The 24,403-nt window shown below is 43.0% G+C and overlaps 1 protein-coding gene across 1 annotated transcript; it reads right to left on the minus strand.

Annotated features, from left to right (window-relative positions):
- Window positions 1–230: 230 nt before the first annotated feature.
- Window positions 231–17,462, minus strand: NMUR2 (neuromedin U receptor 2). The gene is made up of 4 exons (XM_063123323.1): window positions 16,743–17,462; window positions 8,168–8,252; window positions 4,281–4,406; window positions 231–490 (listed from the first exon to the last, which is right to left on the minus strand). Exons 1-4 carry the CDS (start codon window positions 17,460–17,462, stop codon window positions 231–233), a joined length of 1,191 nt encoding a protein of 396 aa, XP_062979393.1.
- Between the last annotated feature and the right edge of the window lie 6,941 nt (window positions 17,463–24,403).

Here is a 24,403-nt window from a genome sequence, read left to right on the forward strand (position 1 = left end):
TCTAAACATTGTGTTTATCATGGAGATGGGTAAGAAATTCTAGCATGGGAGTTCAATTTCAGGGCAAACTTACTGGATCCACAGTTCCCAAACGGAGTTGTGGATCTGGTGCTGATTCCATGGAAGAACAATTTGTTGGGTCATTCTCATATTCTCCCAGCTATGTGGAAGCTTGTGATGGAGAAGTAGCTCCTACGCATCTGAGAGGACTTCTAAAGGGTAGCATATAGTTACAAGCCACTAGACAGGTGGGAACTGTAGATGGATGACCTACACATAAATGGGGGGCTTCTCTCTTCTGCAGACCCCACTGTGTTGCGTTCCCCTAACATGAAGACGCTGCGCTGGCATGGGGGGTGGCTGGTAGCATGTCTGGGGTGCCAGTGTTTGCACTGAGGAAAAATGACACTCAGGAAAGCCATCCGGAAACGCCTGGACAGCAAGTTGTAGATGATGGGATTCACAGCGGAACTCAAATAGAAGAAAACACCTATGACAGAAGAACAGAAGAACAGAAGAAAAGAAAATGGCTGAGCTATGGATCCTATGTTAAATCTCATCCTTGTTTAACCAACTGACAGAAACAAGGTATAAGGTGATGCCATTGTCTGGTGCAGTGGTTGCCTAATTAACGGTATTACTTTAGTTTTATTAGCTGCTCTAGATCTCTGAAACAAAAAGAAAATTACAGCAACCCTGTCAATTGCTCCCATTTACATGCAAACTAGTGAAGAGAAAGGAACATGCTACTAAACTAGTGTTATGAATAAAATTCAGGGCTAAATTATGCCTGGTGTTTAGGAACAGGTTGATGAGGGGGAAAACATTATTTGTTGAAATTGTTTTAAGCTTTTTAAACACTGGATTTTTTTCTATGTTGTAATTCTATACTATTTTATTAGGTTGTATTTTGTATTTTATGAATTGTTGTGAACCGCCCATCATCATCATCTGCAGCAGCAGCAGCAGCAGCATGTGCCACATGGCAGTCAGCAGCACACCCATGCCTTTATTTATTTATTACCTTTATATACCGCCCCACAGCTGAAGCTCTCTGGGCGATTTACAACAGTTAAAAATAGTAAACATTAAAAAGTATACAAGATTTAAACAACCACCAGAAACATAAAAACAGTATATAAAAAGTATCCATTTAAAAAACAACAATTCTGGGGTCCATTAAAAACAAACTTAACGTTGTTAAATGCTGTTAAAACGCTGTTAAAATGTTAAAATGCCTGGGAGAAAAGTCCTTTGACCACAGATCTACCCAACAGTATAGAAAGCAAGTGGTTTTGATTTAACTCCCTGTAATATATGCAAGGGTAAAAGGTGCTGAACCCCCTTCTCCACCTGATTCTTGACCATCCACAGTCCCATTTCCTGAGCTACTCCCTGCACACTCCCTCCACCATCCAGGCTCACTTTCAGGCTGTGGAACACAACTGGGTAAAAATGATATGGAGCATGTCTACACCTCCCAGAGGAGCGGGGAGGATCTCACGATACGTTGATCAAGGGATCCTCCCCCTGTGTTCACATTTTATTTGCTCTCTGGGTAGTTTAAAACCAACCTACTACACCAACCTATCAGCAGACAACTTCAGTGATGCTGGAGCTGTTGAACGCACACACACACCCCCCCCAGGACAAGAGACTCTAACAATAGTAGAGGACATGCAGCGTGCGATGTCCAGGGACAAAGGAGGATGTTGCGCCCACCATTTTTTAAAACAGAAAAGCGGCTGGAGTGCACCTGCGCTCAGCTAAAAAGTAAGTTTAAAAAAGGGGCTCGATCCCACTCCCGATGTGCCCTGTGCCTGGTTCCCGGCTCCTCGCATTTACTCACGAGGAGCTGGGATGAAACCAGGATGGCCACCCACACCTCGTGCAGTCTTGGGACGATCCCAAGTCCACGGGAAAAATCGGGCTCAAAGCCGTACCGGTTATCCAGAGGAAATGGAGGGATCTTCCCTCCCTGTCCCCGGGGTCCCCTGTGCATCATGTGGATGCACAAGGATGATCCTGGGACGATCCCAGGGATAAGGCATGGTGTAGACATGCCCATGGACTCTGAAGAAGGGAGGGGAAAGCAATGGGGAGGGGAAAGTTTCAGAGGCTGAATTTTGAAGCAGGCTGGGAACCAAAATTCCTAGGCAGCGATATGATAAGTACAGTCATGCAAACAAAGGACTTAGTGCAATGGCGGAGCACCTGGTTTGCATGTGGAAGGTCCTAGGTTCGAGTCACCTCATCTCCAGGTAGTGCTAGGAAAGAATCCTGCCTGAATTTCCAGAGAGCTGCTGCCAGTCAGTGTTGACAATACTGGGCTAGATGATTCAATTGTCGGACTTAGGCCAAAGCTATACCTAAGGTTTATCCCAGGATTGTCCTGGGGTCAAACCTGTTCATTTATGGCCATAGCTAGACCTAAGGTTTATCCCTGGATCGTCCAGGGGTCAAACCTGTTCATCTAGGTGACACACAGGGGATCCAGTGCTCAGGCAGGGGTGAACCCTGGAGGATCCCAGGATAAACCTTAGGTCTAGCTGTGGCCTAAGTGCCACACAGGGCATCCAGTGCTCAGGCAGGGACGAACCCAGGATGATCCTGGGATAAACCTTAAGTCTAGCTGTGGCCTTAGTATAAGGCAGCTTTCTATGTTTCTAACATTGCAAACCCGTTGAATGATTGAATAATTTTGAATCAACTAATGGGAGAAGGGCCTGGAATTCTTTAAAGTGCCAAACCCTTTTGACTATACCTATTCTTGGGAATGTGGTATGGTATGGATATGGAATGGTGTATGATATGGAAGGGGCCCTCTCCGTGATGCCCACATCATTCCTATAACTCCACCCCATTTCACTCCACTCTGCTGGCTTATCTGAGGTGTCCTGCCCATGTTTCTTTCACAGCAACATCATATCTGGCATTTCACCTGGCTTAGTGAGATACCTACCCAATTCCTAAAGCCTTTCACCTGGTAAATCTTCAATAAAGAATTGAAGCTGAAGCGTTTAAATTTTATATCTAGTATTAATGTTATTGGTATTTATAAACCTCAGCCATGGCATACACATTTTAAAATATTTGCCCCCTCTTTCTTGTACTTTCTAATGAGTTTCCCTGCTTGACTAAGAAACCCTCACAAAGAGCATTTTGTTTATTACCATATATAGTCTAGTAATAACAGTAATGGATTTTGTGTATTGTTTCATGAGTAAAAATGCTGACTTTGGTAAACAATGACATTTAGAGGTCATGCTTTTATTCATTATAAGGATCCAGGCAACTATTATGGCATTTTTGCAAATTCTCAAAGTTTCTCCATGTTTAGATTATGCAACGATGAATTCTCATTCAAGGTTCTCAGGAGAGAGAGACAGAGAGAGAGAGAGAGAGTGCAAGAGATTCTTTGCATTACTTACTAGAAAAATGTTTCCCCATTCACTGCTTTCCCACGTCCATTGAGAGAGGAAAAGCTGACAGCCAGGGTCTGTGGCTGGGATCCATTGTATGCTTCAGCAATGAGCATATGTAAATGGGTAGTGCTTCCAGTGTGTCCTGAAAAGTTGACAACTCCTTCTGGTGACACTGGCCATAGCTAGATGGGGAGAAATCCTGGGGCGATCCCTGGGATCGTCCGTGTGTGTCCACATGATGCACAGGAGATCCTGGGAACAGGGAGGGATGATCCCTCCCCTTCCCGGGGATCTCGCCGTTTTTTCCATAGTCTCGGGATGATCCCGAGACCGCAGAACGTGCGTGCAGGCATCACGGTTTGTTCTGGTTCCTCACGGTTCCTCAAGTGCTCTGGGCCCCTCGGGGATGGGGTGGGGGGAGTGGGGAAATTAACTTAATTTTTTTAAAAAATACCTTTTTTGCACAACTGTTTGCGTGCTCTTCTTCTTTAACAACTACAAAAAATGGCAGCCATGACATCCTCTCCCTTCGAGGTCATCGCTCGCCACGTGTAAACAGAGGGGGAGATCTTGCAATTAAAATATTGCCAGATCCTCACTCCTCCATTGCGCTAGACCCATAGGTCCAGCTGAGGCCACTGTTGTGCCTCATGGGGTGTCGCTCCGTCTCAGGTAGCTGGTTTTGACAGCAAATTCTTAGTTATTTCATTTACTATTGTTATATGTTTACTCCCAGGGAGATTTTCTGCCCCAGGTACCAAAATATTTTGGAAGGGGGACCATTTGCAGTTCTGCCTCAGGCAGCAAAATGTCTTGTTTTGGTCCTGGATCAAACTCTATTAAGGAAAAGATTACCTGACACCACATGGATCAAGTTGAATATATTGGCAAGAGATTCTGTCCAGTTTACGACGAAGCTGTAGAATAGCCGGTCTGTGTGGAATGGAGCCCAGCATATCCCAAAAACGATGACTAGGATGACTATCAAAGAGAAAAGAGATGAGAGAAAAACATATAACCTGATATGCTGTTGTATTGAACCAGATAACTCAGTGAAGTAAATGAACACCCCAGACAGTTTTCTGCCTTCCCAAATGGAAATACCATGCCACTGTATTGCATAATATTTGTTTTTCTTCTTTCTGTTCTGTCAACACAGTATTAAAATTAATTTCCATTAAAAAGTTGAATTCCATACTGATATTAGTATACATCTAGTCAGAACAAGGGGCTTCATCCAGCTATGTCCTTCTGCTAGCCCAAATGATGTTGCGTTAGCTGGGTTCCAAAATATGCAGGAAAGGAGAACCCAACTAAAGCTATGTTTGCACAAATGTGGTGGAGCAATCTGTTGCACCACTGGATGTGTAAATGTAATGAGCAAGTGTTTGTGCAATGGTAAGATTTTGGTGGAGCTCCAGTAGAGCTATTTGAGCTGATCTGTGCAATAGTGGGACAATCTACCTATGTCAGTTGTGGGTTCTCCATCTCTGGAGGTTTTTAAGAAGAGGCTCTTCCTTGTGATGCCTTCCAACTCAAAAATTCTGTTCAATACCCCTGAATATTATTCAACACCCTTAAATACTGCCAAGAGAGATTGATTTTTGTTTCATTTTTTGTGTGCTGTTTTTCAGGTGAAAAAACAAAAGAAAACAAAAAACCAGCAACTGCTGGTTTCCAAAGCTAGAGTGGCAACAGCACAAACATGGTGTATCAACATACAGACATACGCCGTCGTGCAGACACTGGCTTGGGTGGAGCTTGTGAGGATAGATCAGCCAGCCTGCCATTGCCCAACTCTGTTGCGTTTCTCAGTACCCTCCCACCCTAGGACTAGTTGGTCACCTATGTAAACAGATTGGCTCCAATTTTTGAGGGGTCCGTGTGTGTGGTCCACCTACTTTACACTGTGCCCTTGGTGGGCATTGCAGTCAGTGTTTTGGGTACCTTGTTAAACAGGGAATGTTAGTAAGCCACAATGGAAGGGCTGTGCAAGGCATTCATTTTGGTTTATATTATATTTCTGTACCACCCAATAGCCAATAGCCTTTGGGCAGTTCAAAAAACAAGTATTATACCGATAGGGAGGAACTTAAGTGAGTGTCCTGAGGCACCTTTAAGGATTCCTGAGATGTGCCACTCAAGACTGTGGGACCTGGTAGGTGGCTACAGAACACCATTGGGCCAGCTTGACACCTACTCAGAGTTGTGCGAGCCAATTGAATGACTTAGAAGCTCCCCTCAACATCTGAAGAGGTGTGCCAGTGGAAAGGAAATAGGAAACTCGCTACCTCTAATTCAGCCATAGGGAACCTCTGGCCAATGGGATGGTTATAGCTTGTGGGGGTTCCCCATACACTCTGCTTCCTACCAGCCCCCCTTATCTCTGATCAGCAGCTGATTGGAGCTAAGAGCTTTATTTCCCACCAGCTTTTCCCTCCCCCAGCACTGAGAAAAGGTCCCTGTCTCAGTTCTGGTGAAGGGAAAAACTCTTATCTTTCTTTCCTCCCCCAGCATTAAAAAAAAATCATCTTGAATTCAAGGACTCACGTTGTATGTAGAGGCAGAGGCAGAGGCAGTCAGCAGCAGCTGAAGCAATGTGCCTAAACACCGACAGCTGCATTTTGGTGGGCTGGGTTTGGCAGAGCAGCCTCTGTTGGTTGTGCAGCTTCTCTGCTTTGGCAATGGCACTAGATATGTGAAGGTATAATGCATGCCTGTGTTCAGGTTTGGAGCTTATCGAACTTAATTGCTTTGCCTTAAAAAGACAACAGTTAAACCTCTGGATAGATGCTGAAGGATGGATTCAACTCCCACCACACGAAGGCGGTCCAGGAGGATACAATGGTTAATAGTATCAAATGCTGCTGAGAGGTCAAGGTCTCACTCCCCCTGTTCCTCTCCCAAAGATGTTCATCCATCATGCTTTATAGCGGTATTGAAGTACACTGACAACTGTTGGGGCCCATGACACATACCATATACCACTTTCATACCACTTTCAGAGTGCTATATCCTGCTTGGTGTGGCTCCTGCCTCTTATATACTGCTTTTATAGTGCTACAGTATCTTCTGCATGGTGAACATCTGGCCCCTGTCCTGGGCTTGAATCCAGACTGAAATGGACCTAGATAATAAGTTTCATTCAAGGGTGTGTGCAGCTGACATGCCATCAAGACCTTTCTTCAGCGCTGAAGTGAGTCTTGCAGTTTATAGCTACGATATGATTAGAAGTAGCCTGGAAAGGTCTGAACCTGTGTAATGCCAGAATCTGTGTGAGTTTATCTTTGTCAGTGTTCTCAGACCAGAATCATGGTGAGTAAGCATACTCTCTGTCCACTTATTGGTTTGCCCTTGGCAAGGAGGGAAGCTGGAAAGCTCCCTTACAGAGGTGGGGTGAAGTTTGCAGAAAGGTCACCCAGATAAAAACATCAGTGCTGGAGGGCTGAACAGAGATGCCCTGTTTGGATAGGGTCCTCATGGCAAGGCCAAAGAGTCATGTCCCCACCCCCCTTTAAGTCAATGCAAAGGCAAGGAGCCTTTTCTAGGAACATTCTCATGTTCCTTGCCCAAAACCTTTTCTGTTTGGATCTACCATCATGTGAGCCTGTGGAGGCACTCTGCACATGGACTCTCCTTCTAATTGGATTGCTAAGGATTTGCCATGAAAAGTACCATGAGGTTTTTCATAGACTTTGAACTCTCATATTGCTGTGGATTGTGTGTCTTTTTTCCCATTAGCCCAGAGTACCAGCAGGCTGGGTTTGATCCTGACTCTTGGACTTTTCTCTACCTAGACTCATGCAGTGTGGAGTTAGTAGGGCAAAAACTATGGCATGGAACTCTGCTTGTGTGGACTTACTTAATAGCCCATACAGTGAGGATATCCCAGTGAAGATCAGGGTGAAGAGTTGGAGTCAAAACATGGATGAAGAGTTAGGCCATTACTAGACAAGGCGTTAGCATCCAGATGATGCACAGGGGATCCCGGGGTCAGGCCGGGAAAAGTCCTCGCTTGAACCGGGATAACTGGATGTGGTTATGGCCCAGCTTTTCCGCAGCCCCGGCCTCAGGCCGGGGCTGCGGAAGGTCTAGCAGGGTCTGTGGCTTTTCCCGGCTGCTCGCTTAGCCGGGAGAAGCCACGGACTGGGCACAGCGCTCCATAGGAGCGCTGTGCCCATTGGGCCGGGGGGGAACCATGGGGGGGAGACGGGGGCTGGGGGAAAGACCGGACCCGGCAGGAGAGGGGGGGGAGAAGAACGGGGACAGGCATCAGGGACGGGGACAGGCCTGGCAATCGGGGATGGGCATCGGGGATGGGGGACCGGGCCTGGCGGACGGGGATGGGGGACAGGGCATGGCGGACGGGGGGAGGATGGGCATCAGGCATTGTGTGTGTGGGAAATCAAGGGCAGGGGAAGCGGGGGACCCTTTATTTTTTTTAAAAAAACGCTACCTTTTTCGGCGGTGTGCTCCTGCACACATGGCCCTTTAAGTAAAAAAAATATGCCAGACGCGACAGGGCTTTCCCTTGCCCCATCGCGTGTTACGTATGGAAGAGGGTGACCGCGTGCGCTAGCTGTAGCACGCCATCGCCCCTACTCCCCACCGGATTATGTGGTAGGTCTAGCAAGGCCCCTAGATGCATCCAGATGATCTCCAGTTGCCTCCTAAAAGACATTCTTCTACACTGAGCTTTCTTACATTAATTCATAAGCATGACATATCCTTTTCATACTTACATAGCATTTTAGTGACGGACTTTCTAGATGGTCTTTTAACATTAATCCCCATTTCATCTGCTTCCAAGGAACGGTCTCCTCTCAGCTGGTAACAGGAAAAGAAGTTAGGAAAAAATGCTACAAGAATGGATCTGACAATGTTTTGGAAAATCAGTCACAGAAGGATTCACTCCACTATGACTGCTGTGACCAATTGTGAAGAAATACCACATATATAACTGCTGTTGTTCTGTAATGATTGGATGCTTTGTGTGGCCTCTGAGAGGCTATGATGTATCTGTGTAGATCTGAGGCCTAGTGTTTGTTTGTTTGTTTGTTTATAGTGTTGTTAGTATGTCAAAGGCCAATGTTAGTAGCTGCTTGGTGACATACTCTGAAGGGGGGAGAGTGGGGGGCTGTCAACATCTGGAGAAAGCCACATGGTGGCTGTGGATCTGTGCCCTGTCGATTAGATGACACAGGCACAAGTTTGCAGCCACTGTGGGGCTTCCTCACGATGCTGCATTTTGAAAAAGTCAGGGATTTACCCTAACTTTTTCAAAGGAAGCAACATCAACACAGCACTTCCGCTATGTAACGTCACTCCACTGGGGCCAACCTGGAGGTGGAGCCTGGTGGTAGGTGACCAGTGATTGGTCACCTTCCACCAGGAAGAGGGCAGGGCTGGCTCTGGGACCTGGATGGCAACCCAGAAGGCCTGCGCTCCCCCCTCTGTGTGCTGGGAGAGGGAAAGCGGGGGTTGAGGCAGGAGATGTCACCAACATTGCGCCATGAAGACAGCCTCAGAGAGACAATCACTTTGAATATTTATAGATGAGGCCAGATGGATCTGGTAGATTCATCTCTGATTAGCTAAGGGTTTTAGCTAGGCAGAAAACAGCAGTTGGAAAATGACTGTTGAGAGGGGCTGACAGTTTGAGTTGGTTAATAGCTCATGGGAGTGTCTGGGGGGTAATCTGGTCCCGGAGCCAATATGGTTCCCCACCCCTGACGTAAATGGAGCTATTTCTTGGCTGGGCTGCTGCTAGTCTTGTGTGAAAGAAGATTTGTTAATAAAAAGAAAGCAATCCTTTTAACTGAATAAAGTTCTGTCAAAACATACAAGATTGAGAGAGCAAGAGTTATGGGACCTAAGACAGACACAGAGTAGCCAAAGAAGCCAGTTTTCCTGGTATGTTTGAATGACTGTCAGCAAATTGGGATTTTTACAACTATACAGTTTTAGATTCAGAAGGGGGCTGACTTTTTGTAATATCTCTATGGCTGCAAATTGTGGTGGCCATAAAGGGCTATATCCCCTAGTTTTTGACCATAGAACTATTTTAAAAAGACAGCTCCTGTTATCTTACCTTAAAATCACAGGTTGGCTCTCAGGGAAGAGGGCACACTGGAAGTGGTGGCTCCATGTTTGGAAGAGAGGGATGGAGGGAAGAGGCAGACAGGGAGTCCAATGGCCTTGCACCCAGCTTTCCTGAGTTGCCCACTGCACAGCCACACAGCTGGCACCCAGGAACCCCGCCAATGCTGACCTGCTTTGGGACCGTCCGAATCTCACTTCAGCTTCAGTACTGAAGTGAGGCGGGCAAGCCCCGAAGCAGCTCGAGTCCAATGGGGGCTGTTTTGGAGGCTCCAAAATGGCCTCCGAGGTGTGTCAGGAGGTTGTGCACAACCCTATTTAAAAGTATTTGAAATCACAAGGAGGGTGTACAAGATGTAATCACAAGCCAACAGGCAAAAAGAAAGCAAATGAAAAACCATGAAACATTCCCTATTTTCATCTTTCCAATGGGACTTACAACCAGATCCTAACCATATTCACTTGGAAGTAACTGTAGATTGGATACAGACTCAATTAGTTGAACTTAGTAACAATTTAAATCAACCGGACCAGCTTTGTATGACTGACTTGTACCATTGAATTTGAATGCGGACAAATTCAGATAATTGAAGCTGGATCCAACCCTGTGATTATAATGGATGTACTTCCATGTAAAATGGCCTAGGACTGCCATCTTAGGGCAGTAAAACAACATTTTAAAATGTCTGGGTGTTATTTTACTAATGTATTAGTTTTATATGTTTTTAATCATTTTATGTATTTTATAGTATTTTTATATTTGATGTTGTTCCTCGCCTCGACTGAGAGGGAGAGGTGGGTAATAAATTATTATTATTATTATTATTATTATTATTATTATTATTATTAGTATTAAAGAAAGTGCTTATGCCTCCACTGATTCTCCTGCACTTTGCCAATTCCCATTTGTAAATGGCCTCCACCGATTGTGAAACTGAGATTTAGCACTTCCAGGGGCAACTGGAAATGAGCAAAAAGAGTCATTTCTGGAATGGTGCAGGTCAGCAGAACTTGCATAAGAGATCTCCGCCAACCTGTCCTGATCCAGAAACAAGTGTTTCAGCTCTTTATTTATTTATTACATTTTTACACCACCCAATAGCCGAAGCTCTTGAGGGTGGGGTTTCCTCATGGAAGTATTAAATCTCTTTTGTGCAATTGGTAGGTCGTGGTTGCACGAAGGTATTGACAGTACCCACCGCTTGCACAACACAATCAGAATCAGCAGGGGTGTATTATTTATTTATTTATTTATTTATTTATTTATTTATTTATTTTATTACATTTATATACCGCCCCCCAGCCGAAGCTCTCTGGGCGGTTTACAACCCGGTGTAAGTACCCCATTGGATACCGCCCTTGATCACACCTAACTATTTCTGAATCATGCCCACCATACGATTTCTGTCTGTTATAAAACCCTTAAAAAAAAAAAAGTCCAAATAATACTTAATGCTTACTGAAATCCTTGACCAAAGATAAGATGCATTGATAATATAAAGGGACTTACTAATAGTGATTAATTACTTATCAAAGGGTAAAGCATCTTTACTGAATTTTGTAAAGTTTCAGATTTTACTTTTAATTGCTCAGGATGCAAACAGACATTCTGGCAGGATCGACACTACTGCAACATTATTATTATTATTATTATTATTATTATTATTATTATTAATTTCCCAACCTTTCTCCCAATACTGGGACTCAAGGTGGCTTTACAAATTAAAACATGTACAGTTAAACAGTTTATAATGGTTTATAATGGTATAATCAACTCTCTGTGTGATTTTAAGGTAGCTTTAAAGGCTAGCCTTTTCCGGCAGGTCTATCCAGATCAATGTTAAATCATGAATTTTTAAGATGTATTGATTCCTGTTCTAATGTTGTTCCCTGCCTCGATCCAAAGGGAGAGGCGGGTAAGAAATAAATAAATATATTATTATTATTATTATTATTATTATTATTATTATTATTATTGACAATTGTTGAGGCCCAGGATACATTCTATATACCATTTTCAAACCACTTCCAAAGTGTTATATCCTTCTTGGTGTAGATCTGGCCACTGTTCCTTTTTAAAAGGCAGCAGCTGTATCTTATATGCAGAATAACATAAAATAAAGTTTCACTTTGAAAGAACAGCCAAGAAGAAATGGAGATAATACCTTTTGTCAGACAGTACAGTAGATGATTCCTCCTATCTCTGTGGGTTCAAACTTCATATTTTTTTCCTGCTTCATGGCATATAATTTATCACATCTTGTACACTCTTTAGGAGCTTTTTAAATTTGGGTCAATATAAATTTGTTTGTGTCATTTATCAGTTTATCCCATACTTCTAGTGGGGAATATATTCAACAGAACAGTGTTTTAATTCATTTACTATTATTATTTTAATCCACTTTTATGCTTTTCCCATAAACATGTAATGACTGCCAAACTTGCTGAAAGCTTCAGTGGCTATTTGTCAGTCCCAACGTATATTTATTCTAACAAGAGCCATGGAATATGTATTGTTGAGCAATGACAATAAACTAAAAACATACTCCATAAGACAATGTCTTTTGCCCCATATGCAATCCAGAGATAATAAAGATATATTTCTATGTAGCAATATACCCTGTGGTATTTGCTAATACTGTATGACTTTTTTAAAAAAATACTTGGCATTTCCTTTTTTTTAAAAAAAACCCCAACACCAATCAATCCACACTGTAGGGCTGTGCACGCCCTCCCTGAACAGCTTTGGATCCCGATCCAGACCTTCCAGATCGGGCCCAAACTGGTTCGGGTCAATCCGGACCTCCTCTGATCCGCTCCGGAACCAGATCTGGAGTGAGATCCAGAGGTCCAGATAAATATTCAGACCCCATTTTGCTCCACCTCCCCCACTTACCTGCCTCTGTGGCAGATGGCAGAGGCAGCCAAGTGGGGAAGGAGGGACAAAATGGGGGCCGAATAAGCCCCCTCCCCCTTACCGGGCCCCTCCGCCTGCTGCCACATGGACCGCATTGGCGGCAGACGGCGCAGCCAGGCAAGCCCCCTCCCCCCTTATCTGGCTCCGTCGCCGCCACGGTCTGTGCGGCAGCTTTGACTACCACCAACACCTAAGGCGGCAGACGACAGAGCCAGGTAAGCCCCCTTCCCCTTCCCCACTTACCTGGCTCTGCCGCTGTCACCACACGGACTGCAGCAGCGGTGGACGAGGAAGCCAGGTAAGCTCCCCCCCACTTACTTGGCTCCGAAGCTTCAGAATGGTCCAAATTGTTTTGGACCATTCCAAACCACTTTGGGTCAATCCAGACCTCCCCACTCCACTCCGGAGCCGGGCTTAGGAGGTCTGGATCGGCCCGCTCCACTTCGGATTCGGAGATCCGTAACGGAGCAGAGCACACCCCTACTACACTGCTTGTGAACACCATCAGCCATTGAATTGCTACCTAAATTTGGCTACTGTAGCATTCTGTAACAGTTTGCCAGGGATTTTCAGCAGCTAATTGCTTTTTTCTTCTCGCAGTGAGCAGTGGAAGGGGGGCTTGGGAGCTGCGAAAGAAAAGACTGGAATAGAGGATCGTCTTCTGTGAAATAGGTCACATGTCCACCCCAATCCTTCTTAACAGCCTAATTAAACCCATTTAGCACAAGCTGTTAGTTTCAATACAATTAGCCTGATAGCATGGGCAAGCAGCAAGAGTATACAGTTCCAAAATTGAGTCATTTATTTTACTTCAGATGTGTTGCTGATCAGCTAAAGTTCTAAACACATGATTCATACTCTTTTGCTTCCCATAGTTTTATTGAACTGTTTCTTCTATTGAACTGTCACCTTATTTTAGACAATACTGGAACAGGTTATTTAACTCCTTAGAGTGCAATGCTATGCATGTTGAGACTGAAAAAAGTCCTACAACTCCCAGCATTCCCCAGGCAGCTGGATGGCTAAGGAATGTGTGTGTGTGTATGGGGGTGGGGTTGGGGTTGTAGGACTTTTTTCTGTCTAAACATGCATAGAATTGTGCCCTAACTCTATTTACTTTGTAAATAGTAGGCAGCCTTCTCCAAATGGATGTTTTGAAGTGCAATCCCCATAAGCCCTAGCCAGCATGGCCAATAATTAGGAATTCTGGGAGTTGAAGTCCAAAACATCTGGACAATACCATGTTGGGGAAGGCTGGTAGGGAGTGAGTGGTGCACCTTGAAACTCCATCTTTCTGCTTTCCTTCCGTTCACCAGAGCATTGCATGCAGCACACCAAAGAAATCTAAGCAAAAGGAGCAACACTGGACTTTTTGTTATGAATGTCCACTTGGAATGGCAGCATTGCCTCCAGTGAGATAGTGACTGGTCAGTGACATATTTTCAAAGTCAAACCATAGATAGTTGATTTACAGTCCCCATCTCAGGGCCAAACTAGACACGACATTAAATTGTGTAATCAATCAAGACAGACAGATCTGTCAATCTTGGTCTCGCTGAAATTATCTTTTTATCAGCCAAAGTTTGTTTTATCCCGTTTCTGCAGTTCTATTTGGAAAAAAGTAATAATCATGCAGTTTGTTTGCTTTTATTCCAGATTCCTAAAGGAAGGGGATAAAAACCTCATTCCCAATGGATTAGAGAATAAAAAAAGTTATGGGAAGTTGCTTCACTTTATCATTCTGGCTGATGTTGTTGAATGGCCTCAACTCAAACTATTTTTCACTTTCCCTGGACAATACTGCAACGTGGGAACTTGTGCAATTCCATTATAACATGGCATCACAGACACTAAAGAACAGGATGGGACTGACATGGAATTGCAGTTGATTATTCACCTCTGTCTTCATACGACTTACCAATGCTTGGAAAGGGGTACAATTGTACTCAATTATCAATGGCCTCAATTTCAAAGAAAGGCACATGTGAGATGAATGTCAACATTGAGTCTCAGCATGCACCCTGATGGCGCATTGCATTATGCTTCGGTGCTGGTAATCTGTACAAGATGTATGGGAAGCCAGTCCATTGGGGAGCCACTCAACAAGTCATGATGGACATGGGACCAGTGTGGATCTTGTCACCACAGCAGCAGGAACTGCACTATAAGAGTGCTGAAAAGGGTACCGGCATTTTGGTATTCTTATGGTATCATTTCATTTGCTTTGATGGCAAAGGCCATACTTTGACTCTGTGGTCAGGGACAGTTAGGGCATCAGCCCAGTAAACAGATGCCAGCACACATAGAACGTAGAGAACATGAGTGCATGGAATACAATCGTTCATTCCACATGTGAAGTACATTCTTAACAGTCTTCTTGGCAAAGGCTATACCTCCCCTGGATACGTGAACTAGAATGATGATTGTGTTAATGATCATATTCAAAAGGTACATTAAACACTAATTGCCAGGCTTGCTGAAGGCTCCTTTATGTGCTTTGGGTGGAGCAGATGCTTAGGAGCATTTAAGAGTCTGCAGACTTGAGGCTTTGCCTGACACAATTAGTGTGTGAACCTTGGAATGTTTAAATACAAGAACAGTTACTATTCAGCAGTTAATTTTAACCTGGCTTTAAATCTTTCAGGCGTCTTCCTGTACACTGAAGCAATCTCTCTTTTCACTGAAGTACTTCCATTCTTGAGCATTCCTGGAACATTGTGAATAGATGAATGAGAGAAACCCACAATGGTGAAGGAACAACTATTTTTGCTATAACTTTAATAACCCAAGGGTATTCTTTGTGACTTCTTCATTCTCAAGTAGTCATAAAGTGGATTTTTTTTTTTTTACAGAAACTCACTGTAAAGAATAACAGCATAGCCAGAAATGATGAGTAGTATATTTTGGAGATGCTATATGTATTTGACATCAGCTTCATGCTCAGTGTGATTATCTTTGTCTACAATCAAGACATTCTGTTCTCTTTCAGAGCTGAAGTTGCAGGTTTTCCTGCTTCACACTACGAGACAGAACAGGTCAGGACAATATCTCCTATGGAATTAATTTAGTGGTGGACATACAAGAAAAACAATAAATAAATTCCATTAGTAAAATGAATAATAACTACCTACTCACACACTTTCATTTTATGGAACCAACATGGCAACAGTATTCTCAATTATATCAAAAGTACTGTTAAGACGAAAGTACTTCATTGTTACATTGATGAATCATTGTTACATCAATGATTCCACTGCCATTGTCTTCTCTGGATTAAGTCAGATGAATATATCAGGATAGAAGGATACATTCAGCAGAGAAGGAAATTGTTGTTAAAACCCTGAATCTTTTGAAATCTTCAGCAAAAACTCTTACTGACTTGGATGGAAAGTTTGAGCTTCCACCCAACTCAAGGTATGATCACATTTTAAATAAATGTTTACCTGAAAGTGTTCAATGCAGTTGTAAAACAGCATGTCAATATTATGGTGAGCTTTGATTAAACAGTTTCTTTAGGCTCTCTTTCAAAACATACTGCCTACCTATTCAAGGGAAGAAAGAATAATTTTGTAGCAGTAATCAAACCATCAACAGGGGTGGAGCGGAGGATGAATGATGCATGTTGAGTCAAACCATCCTTGTTTGCTTCCTAAGCTAAATATTCCTTTATCTATAATGCAACCACTTTTTATATTAGTTTTTATATGCTCTTTGTTCTGTCTGCTCAAAACATGTAAATGTGACATTGTTTTGCACAGTTCTACCCAAGATTGGAGTGTCTGTGTAAACACCTTCTACTCTGATTCAAATTAAAGACATATACATGTCTTCCATTATCGTATGCATCTGTTTCACATACGTTCCAGGGAGTAAGCCCCTCTGACATCAATGGGACTTAGAGCTGAATAAAACTGTAAGAAAGAGGTGAGACACATTGAATTTACTCAATTAAATATATACTGGTTAATGTTGAACAAAATCAGAAACCCTGCTTACAGATCTACAGAAATAGGCATTTGTAACAATCCTAGGTTAAGATGCAACTGAAAAGTGAAATGATGTTATAAAGGTTGGGCAAATTGATTTCTCTAATAACTTCACAATGGATTTTTATGGGAAATGGATTTGGAATTTGAACACACACACACCCCAATATGATGTTGCTAAAAAAAAAAGACAATGTTAAACTAGGAGTGGTTAAATTAAAAAAAATCTTAAAATTTGGGATGAGATTATGTAGATTTGGATGGATTATGAAAGAAAGTTATACAGAAAGAGGATATAGTTTAGTCAGGACTCACTTTCAGCCCCATTAGGCAGTACAGCACACTGATGACACCCATGGGAAGTACATAAAAGAGGAAAGAAGTTAACTGGATTATACAGTTGTAGATCCACATGGGCTTGACCACAGCACATGTTGCAGAACCAGGGACTTCTGTGTGATTTGGAAAATACTGCAGCACAATGCCGTGGATGCTGGTGTTGGGAAGAGAAAAGAGGACAGACAGGAGCCAGAGGGCAACGATGATCCTCAGAGCCCGACGCCGTGTGCTTTTCAGTTTGGCTTGGAATGGGTGAAGGATGGCCACGTATCTCTCTATGCTGACTGTGGTGACATTCAGGATGGAAGCAAAGCACACCGTCTCAAAGAGTCCTGTCTTGAAATAGCACCCAACCAGTCCAAACAAGAAGGGGTAGTTGCTCCACATTTCATAGACTTCCAAGGGCATCCCAAAGAGCAATACCAGCAAATCTGAAATAGCCAGGCTGAAAAGATAGTAGTTCGTAGGAGTTTTCATGTTCCTATGCTTGAGAATTACCAGACACACTAAAAGGTTGCCAGACACTCCGACTAGGAAAATCAAAGCATAAATCCAAGTCATGGGCAGGAACAGGTGGCTCCGCTTTGGTCCATATAAAAAGAAAAGGTAGTCCTCAGTGCTGTTTAAGTATCTCTTAAGTGGCCCTCCTTCTTCCATTCGGTGAACACACTGAGAGACATTAGGGCTCCAATCCATTGCAGGGCTTGTTGAGGAAGAATCTTTTTCCTAGGTCCAATTTTACTTAGATTGGCCAAGATTTATCTCTCTCTAAATAGCTCACTTTTCTAAGTAGAAATGGGAGAGAGAGAGAGAGAGAGAGAGAGAGAGAGAGAGAGAGAGAGAGAGAGAGAGAGATGGGGTTCTGAGAAGACTCACACACAGATAATGTCTTTTCAGACTTGAAAGCATAAATGCATTGAGAGAAATAAGTATGTGTCTGCGTGTTCAGGTGCCTTTACTATTCTAACTCTGCTGTTGTGAAGAGGCTCTTCAACAGCAAGCTCCTCCTTTCATATATACTCATTGGCTCGCTGCATGAATCAAATTATATGGTGATCGAGCTGGTCTTGACTACTTGCCTTCCTGACAGATACATTTACGGAGCAAATGGTAATGGTGGGCTGAAAAAAGGTGGGAGGAATGGAGCCTCAAATCAGAAATTCTGATATAAGTCCATTTACAAAATTTGAATTCTTGTTAGAGGCTGAGAGTTCAGGGGGAGGAATGCAGGCTGAGTGTTAAATCAGAAGTTATTATGTTAAAGTGAATTCTTCCAGCTGTAAGCTCTAAGGGGTGGGATTGTTTTTTTCGTGGGTTTTTTTTTTTTTTGCCATATGTAGGCTTAAAGCCTTTACTGATTTGAGTGTTCCATACTATACAACAAACAGTAGCAATAGATTGGCCTTTGTGGTAGAGATCTATGCAGACAGCCTTCTGTATTAGTCAGTTCTAATATTTCCAGCATGTAAAGAGGTGGAAATTCATGGCATCAGAGCAGTGCTGTAGCAGTAATCCTGTAAAAAAATATTTAAGACAAAAACGAGGGCTAGCAAACAAACTCTTTTCAATGAGTCAAGAATGTCCCAACCATCCTTAGGGGTCCTTCTCCATGAGCGCTGCCAAAGGAAGTGAGGCAGGTGGCTACCAGGAGGAGGGCCTTCTCTGCTGTGGCACCCCGGCTGTGGAATGAGCTCCCTAAGGAGGTTCGCTTGGCACCTACATTATATGCTTTTAGACGCCAGGTGAAGACCTTTTTATTCTCCCAGCATTTTAACAGTCTATAAATAAATTTTAACTTGGTGTTTTAAATTTGTAATTTTGCATTGCTGCTGTTTTTATCTGGTTGAGCTTTTATATTGTATTTTATATTATGGTTTTATACTGTTTTATACTTTGAATATTTTTAATTTTTGTGAACTGCCCAGAGAGCTCCAGCTATTGGGTGGTATAGAAATGTAATTAATAAATAAATAATAAATAAATAAACCATGACACACAATGGTCTCTTTTATCTGTATTATTAACTTTATCTTTAGTAATATTTCAGTAGCTAACCAAGTCCCTGCAAGTATAACTCAGGTGTCAATGGAGACATTGAGCTGAAGGCAGAACTGGGGTTAATCTGCAACCCTCTGTCTTGATGTGGATTGGAACTATCAATGGAAGCAGGGCCTAAATGCTTGCATAGCATGCATGCAATATGAGTGTACCATAATTTCCCTAAAGTCTGTACACAGTACAGCCTAGTACACAATAGACTAGAAAGAATTCCTTCCAATTCTGCATGGATTTGGGAGATGTTTTTGTATTGTAAGACATATCATTATACAACACATTCAGTACACACATTCAATTATATTGTTACTCATTAGAATCAATGTGTGGAAATTTTAGGAAAGTAGATATCATCTGAATATGAGGAGAAACTTCCTAATGGTAAGTGCTGTTTGACATGGTGGATCAGATTGTCTCAGGGGGTGATGTGCTATCTTTTGTTGGAGATGTTTAGGAAGTGGCTGGGAAGCCATCTGTAGAGGTTACTGTACCTGTATCATGCATTGTATTTCCTGCACTGAACAGGGACTAGATGACTGTCAAGATTCCTTCCAATTCTATGACTTTATGATTAAACACTGGGTTATTTGTAGTGTAGAGACTGTTCGAAAGGTCACAGAAACTACAATGGGTTAGCATGGGGAACTGGAACAAAAGCATGGTGGAGGAGGAAACTGTTTTACAGTGAAGGTTGGTGGGTCCACTTTCAGAGAGGTGCTGATTCCATTCTGGGTTTTAGTTAGAAGCAGCCTGAGCTCTAAAGGGGCTATCCAAAGTGCTGAAAGCTTTCCCCTTTTAATGGTCTGATTAAAACCTAGAATGGAACCACCAGCCCTCTGAAACTGGAGCCACCAGCCTCCCCTATCCAGTTACTATGGGAATCAGGAACTTAGCAAAAATATATCGATCTTCTAATTGGTTAAGAAGTTGAGAGTGGCCGTTAGAATAGTGTATATAAGTAATGATGGCTAGCAGTTCAAGAGCTAGAAAACAGAAGGAGCCAAGTCAGTGAGTGTTGCAGAGAACCAGATTCCAGCGATAAAAAGAAACTAACCTGAGAGCAAGAAGGGTACCAAAGGACTACGATGAGCTAAAATAAATTACTTTATTGTTATTGGCTTAAGTAGGGGAACAAGTCTAGAAAAGTCTGATAACTGTCCTACTCTTATTTTGGGTGATTTCAATATTCATGTGGATGACCCTCAAGATGCTGCAGCTCTACGATTTTGCTCATTATCTTCCTCTTATGATCTTAAGCTTTGGTCTGATGCACCCACACATTCCCTTGGACACTGTCTGGATCTTGTTCTCACTCGGAATTGCTCTGTGTTGGACTTTTCTACTGTTCACTTTCCATTGTCAGATCATCACCTAGTTTCTTTCAATATTACTCATAATCCTCCTCCTTCACGTCCCGCTTCTCGCTGTTGTCGTGACTTGCAATCTATCAATTACGAGGCTTTTTCCCAGTCCCTAGCCTCCTCCCTTCCTTCTGTCTGTTCGGCTGTCTCCTTGGACTCAGCTGTCTCCTTCTTTAATTCCTCCTTATCTTCAACTCTTGATAATCTTGCTCCATCTACAACTCGGATAGTTCGCCCTTCTCAACCCCAACCGTGGCTCACCTCTTCCCTCCGCTACCTTCGCTCTTGTTCCCGGGCAGCTGAACGCCTTTGGCGTAAGACCAGGGACTGGGCGGACTTTGTCCATTACAAATTTGTACTCTCCTCTTTCTCTTCTGCCATTTCATTGGCCAAACAGCAATACTACTCAACGCTGATCCAGTCAAATGCTAGGCATCCTCAGCGGCTCTTTGCGTCCTTCAATTCTCTTCTGAAGCCTAATCCGCCATCTCTCCCCGCCTCTCTGTCTGCTAATAACTTTGCCTCTTTTTTCAATGCTAAAATCCAAACTATCCACTCAGATCTGGCCAGCTCTGCTCCTCTTCCAGTTCCTGTTCCTCATCTGTCAGTTCCTCCTGCAAATTTCTCTGCGTTTCCTTCGGTCTCAGCTGATGAACTGTCTACAATACTGCGCTCTTCGAAGGCTTCCACTTGTTCTCGTGATCCGATTCCTTCTCGCGTCTTTATTAATCTTATTCCTGCTATCCTCCCTTCCTTGCTTCATATTATTAATCTTTCTCTGTCCTCTGGTTCATTTCCTTCTGCTTTTAAACATGCTACAGTCTCTCCCATTCTCAAGAAACCTATTCTTGATAGGCTATCTCTGTCTAACTACCAACCTGTCTCTTTGTTGCCGTTTGTTTCAAAGATCCTGGAGCGTGCGGTCTACTCTCGCTGTCTTGACTTTCTTTCTAGTAACTCTGCTTTGGATCCTTTTCAATCTGGATTCCGTCCTCTGCATTCCACCGAAACAGCCCTTACTAAGATCACCAATGATCTCCTTACTGCCAAGTCTAAAGGCCATTATTCCGTTCTTATTCTCCTTGATCTAACTGCAGCCTTTGACACGGTTGATCATGATCTTCTCTTAGATTCCCTCCATGACCTTGGATTTTGTGGCTCTGTCTATAACTGGTTTGCCTCCTATCTAGCGGGTCACTCTTTCAGCATGTTGGCTAATGGCAGCTCGTCTTCCTCCTTTCCCCTTTCAGTAGGGGTTCCGCAAGGCTCAGTGCTTGGCCCGTTGTTGTTTTCCTTATACATGTTGCCCTTGGGCAAGCTTATTCAATCTCATGGCCTCCAATATCATCTGTACGCTGATGATACACAACTATATCTGTCATCTCCGGAACTTTCTCCTGATGTTCACGATCGTATCTCGGCATGTCTTTCAGATATCTCAGCTTGGCTGCTTCATCGTCGTTTGAAACTTAATATGGCAAAGACTGAATTGCTTGTTTTTCCTCCTAAACCTTCTCCTCATCTCTCATTCTCTCTTACTGTCAATGATGTTACGCTTACTCCGGTCAAGGAAGCTCGTAGCCTTGGCTTTATCTTCGACTCCTCACTCTCCTTTATTCCTCATATTGAGGCAGTAGCTAAATCTTGTCATTTTTTCCTGTATAATATTGCCAGGATTCGATCATTTTTGTCTGTCTCTTCCGCCAAGACGCTTGTTCATGCACTGGTTATTTCACGGTTGGACTACTGCAACCTTCTTCTCTCTGGCCTTCCTTCTTCTCACATCAGTCCGTTGGTTTCTGTTCACCACTCTGCCGCAAAGATCATCTTCTTGGCTCGCCGCTCTGACCATGTTACTCCGCTTCTGAAATCTCTTCATTGGCTTCCAATTCACTTCAGAATCCAATATAAACTTCTCCTGTTAACCTTCAAAGCTTTTCATGGTCTAGCTCCTTCCTTTCTCTCCTCTCTCATCTCACACTATTGCCCCGCTCGTGCTCTTCGCTCCTCTGATGCCATGTTTCTCGCCTTCCCAAGGGCCTCTACTTCCCTTGCTCGGCTTCGTCCATTTTCTTCTGCTGCCCCTTACGCCTGGAACGCTCTTCCAGAACATTTGAGAACTACAAGTTCAATCGCAGCTTTTAAAGCTCAACTAAAAACTTTTCTTTTTCCTAAAGCTTTTAAAACTTGATGTTGTGCAGACTTTATACTGTTAGTTTTACCCTACCCTGTGCCTGCTTACCCTACCCTGTGCCTGTTGGCATTCTCTTCCCCTCCTTATTGTTCTACTATGATTTTATTAGATTGTAAGCCTATGCGGCAGGGCCTTGCTATTTACTGTTTTACTCTGTACAGCACCATGTACATTGATGGTGCTATATAAATAAATAATAATAATAATAATAAGGTTTTGATGGATGCGTTTTTCTCTATGTTCTTTTCATAGTGTAATTGCTCTTATGGTTAATGACTAAAATTGTTTTAAAATAGTTTTTCCCCTTAAACAGGTCATTACAATAACTATTGAATTGCTACTTTTCAGAAGTAGAAAGTAAAAAACTAAATTTGTTGGCTGTTTAATCTTAGTTTGATGCATTGATTTTCATCCCACACCTAGCTGCTTTTTCACTCTATCCAGTACAGAAAGTTGGCTGGCTCCAATCCATTCTGACTCATGAATGACAAGAAAATATTTTTACAGTACCCTGAAAATATCATTAATGGCCAGCTCAAGACATCTTAAGGACAAGATGGTGCCTCCCCTTCTACCTGCAGATGCCAACTTCTGTTAGGGTGACTAGGTGACCCGGAAAATCCCGGAGACCTCTGGAAAAATGGGGATCTTCGGGGCAACTGGAGCTGGCCCCCAATTTACCAGGGAAAATACCTGGAGGATGCATTCCCAGACTTCTGGGAATTAATCCTGTGTGCAGAATTTGAGGATCTTGTTATGAAAAATGGGAATATATTGGGGGGGGCCAGGGAAATGATTTTCTTTAAGTGTAAAGATCAGGGGAAATTGCTATAAAATAATGATGATGCCTGCACACACGTTCTGCAGTCTCGGGATCAGCCTGAGACCATGGAAAAAGCAGGCTCAAAGGATAGGGCGAGATCCCAGGGCAAGGAAGGGATCATCCTTCCCTGCTCCCAGGATCCCCTGTGCGTCATGTGGACACACAGGGATGATCCTGGGGATCACCCCATCTAGCAATGGCCTATGTTTCTATTTCCTGAGTTAAACACTTTTATCTCTCTTATCCTCTGACCTTTAGTTCATCTTTATGATCTCCTCTCTTCCTGAGCAAACTTCCTGAACTCGATGTTCTTGACCTCTAAACTATTAATCTTTTGGCTGAAGCTGACTGGCACACACACAGAGAGATTTAAGTCCATAATATTCTAAAACCAAACTAAATGCAAAAATGGAAGGCAGTTCTGTTTTTTTCTCTTGAAAATTTCAGATATATGACTCCACTACTGTAAATTCCTCCTCTCATTAAAGAAAATTCTACACCAAGCAGGATATTGCACTATAAAAGCAAAATGAAAGTGGTATATAAAAGGCAGGAGCCACACTACTGTTTTATAGTGGGATTGAGGTGCACTGACAACTGTCGGGGCCCATTGATACGTACCATATACCGGTTTCATATCATTTTCATACTGCTATATCGTGCTTGGTGTGACTCCTGCATTTTATCTAACACTTTCATACTGCTTTCATAGTGCATTATCCTGCTTGGTGTAGATTAGGCCTTAGTGTTGGTTGTTATGAGGAGAAAACATAGAAAAGTAAAAGGGCATATAACAAGAAGGATTAAAATGATCCAATGGAAAAATTCACTGAGGTAATAGGGAAAACAATTCTTTATGTTATGATGTGGTTATCCTTCAGAACCACTTTAGGTGCTGTGGCAAGAACACACCTGTGCATTCAGTGGATGCTGGTGGCTCTGATTTTGGCAGGGCTGTGAATCCATTCTGGATTTCAGTCAGAACCAGCCAGAACTCTAAAGCAGCTTTCCAAGGAACTGAACTCCAATCAGGTTAGCCAGCTGTAACTACATCAAATGGCAAGGAACCTACTGAGGTCTCTTTTCATTCCCTAGGGTCAAACCTGGAGTAGTCAGGGTCTAAAGCAGGCATACCCAGATGAATTTTAAACCTAAGAATTTTTAGATGCTGTGATTGTTATTTTAATATTGTATTGGTTTTCTA

The sequence above is a fragment of the Elgaria multicarinata genome, chromosome 3 (assembly GCF_023053635.1).
Source record: "Elgaria multicarinata webbii isolate HBS135686 ecotype San Diego chromosome 3, rElgMul1.1.pri, whole genome shotgun sequence".
NCBI lineage: Eukaryota > Metazoa > Chordata > Lepidosauria > Squamata > Anguidae > Elgaria > Elgaria multicarinata.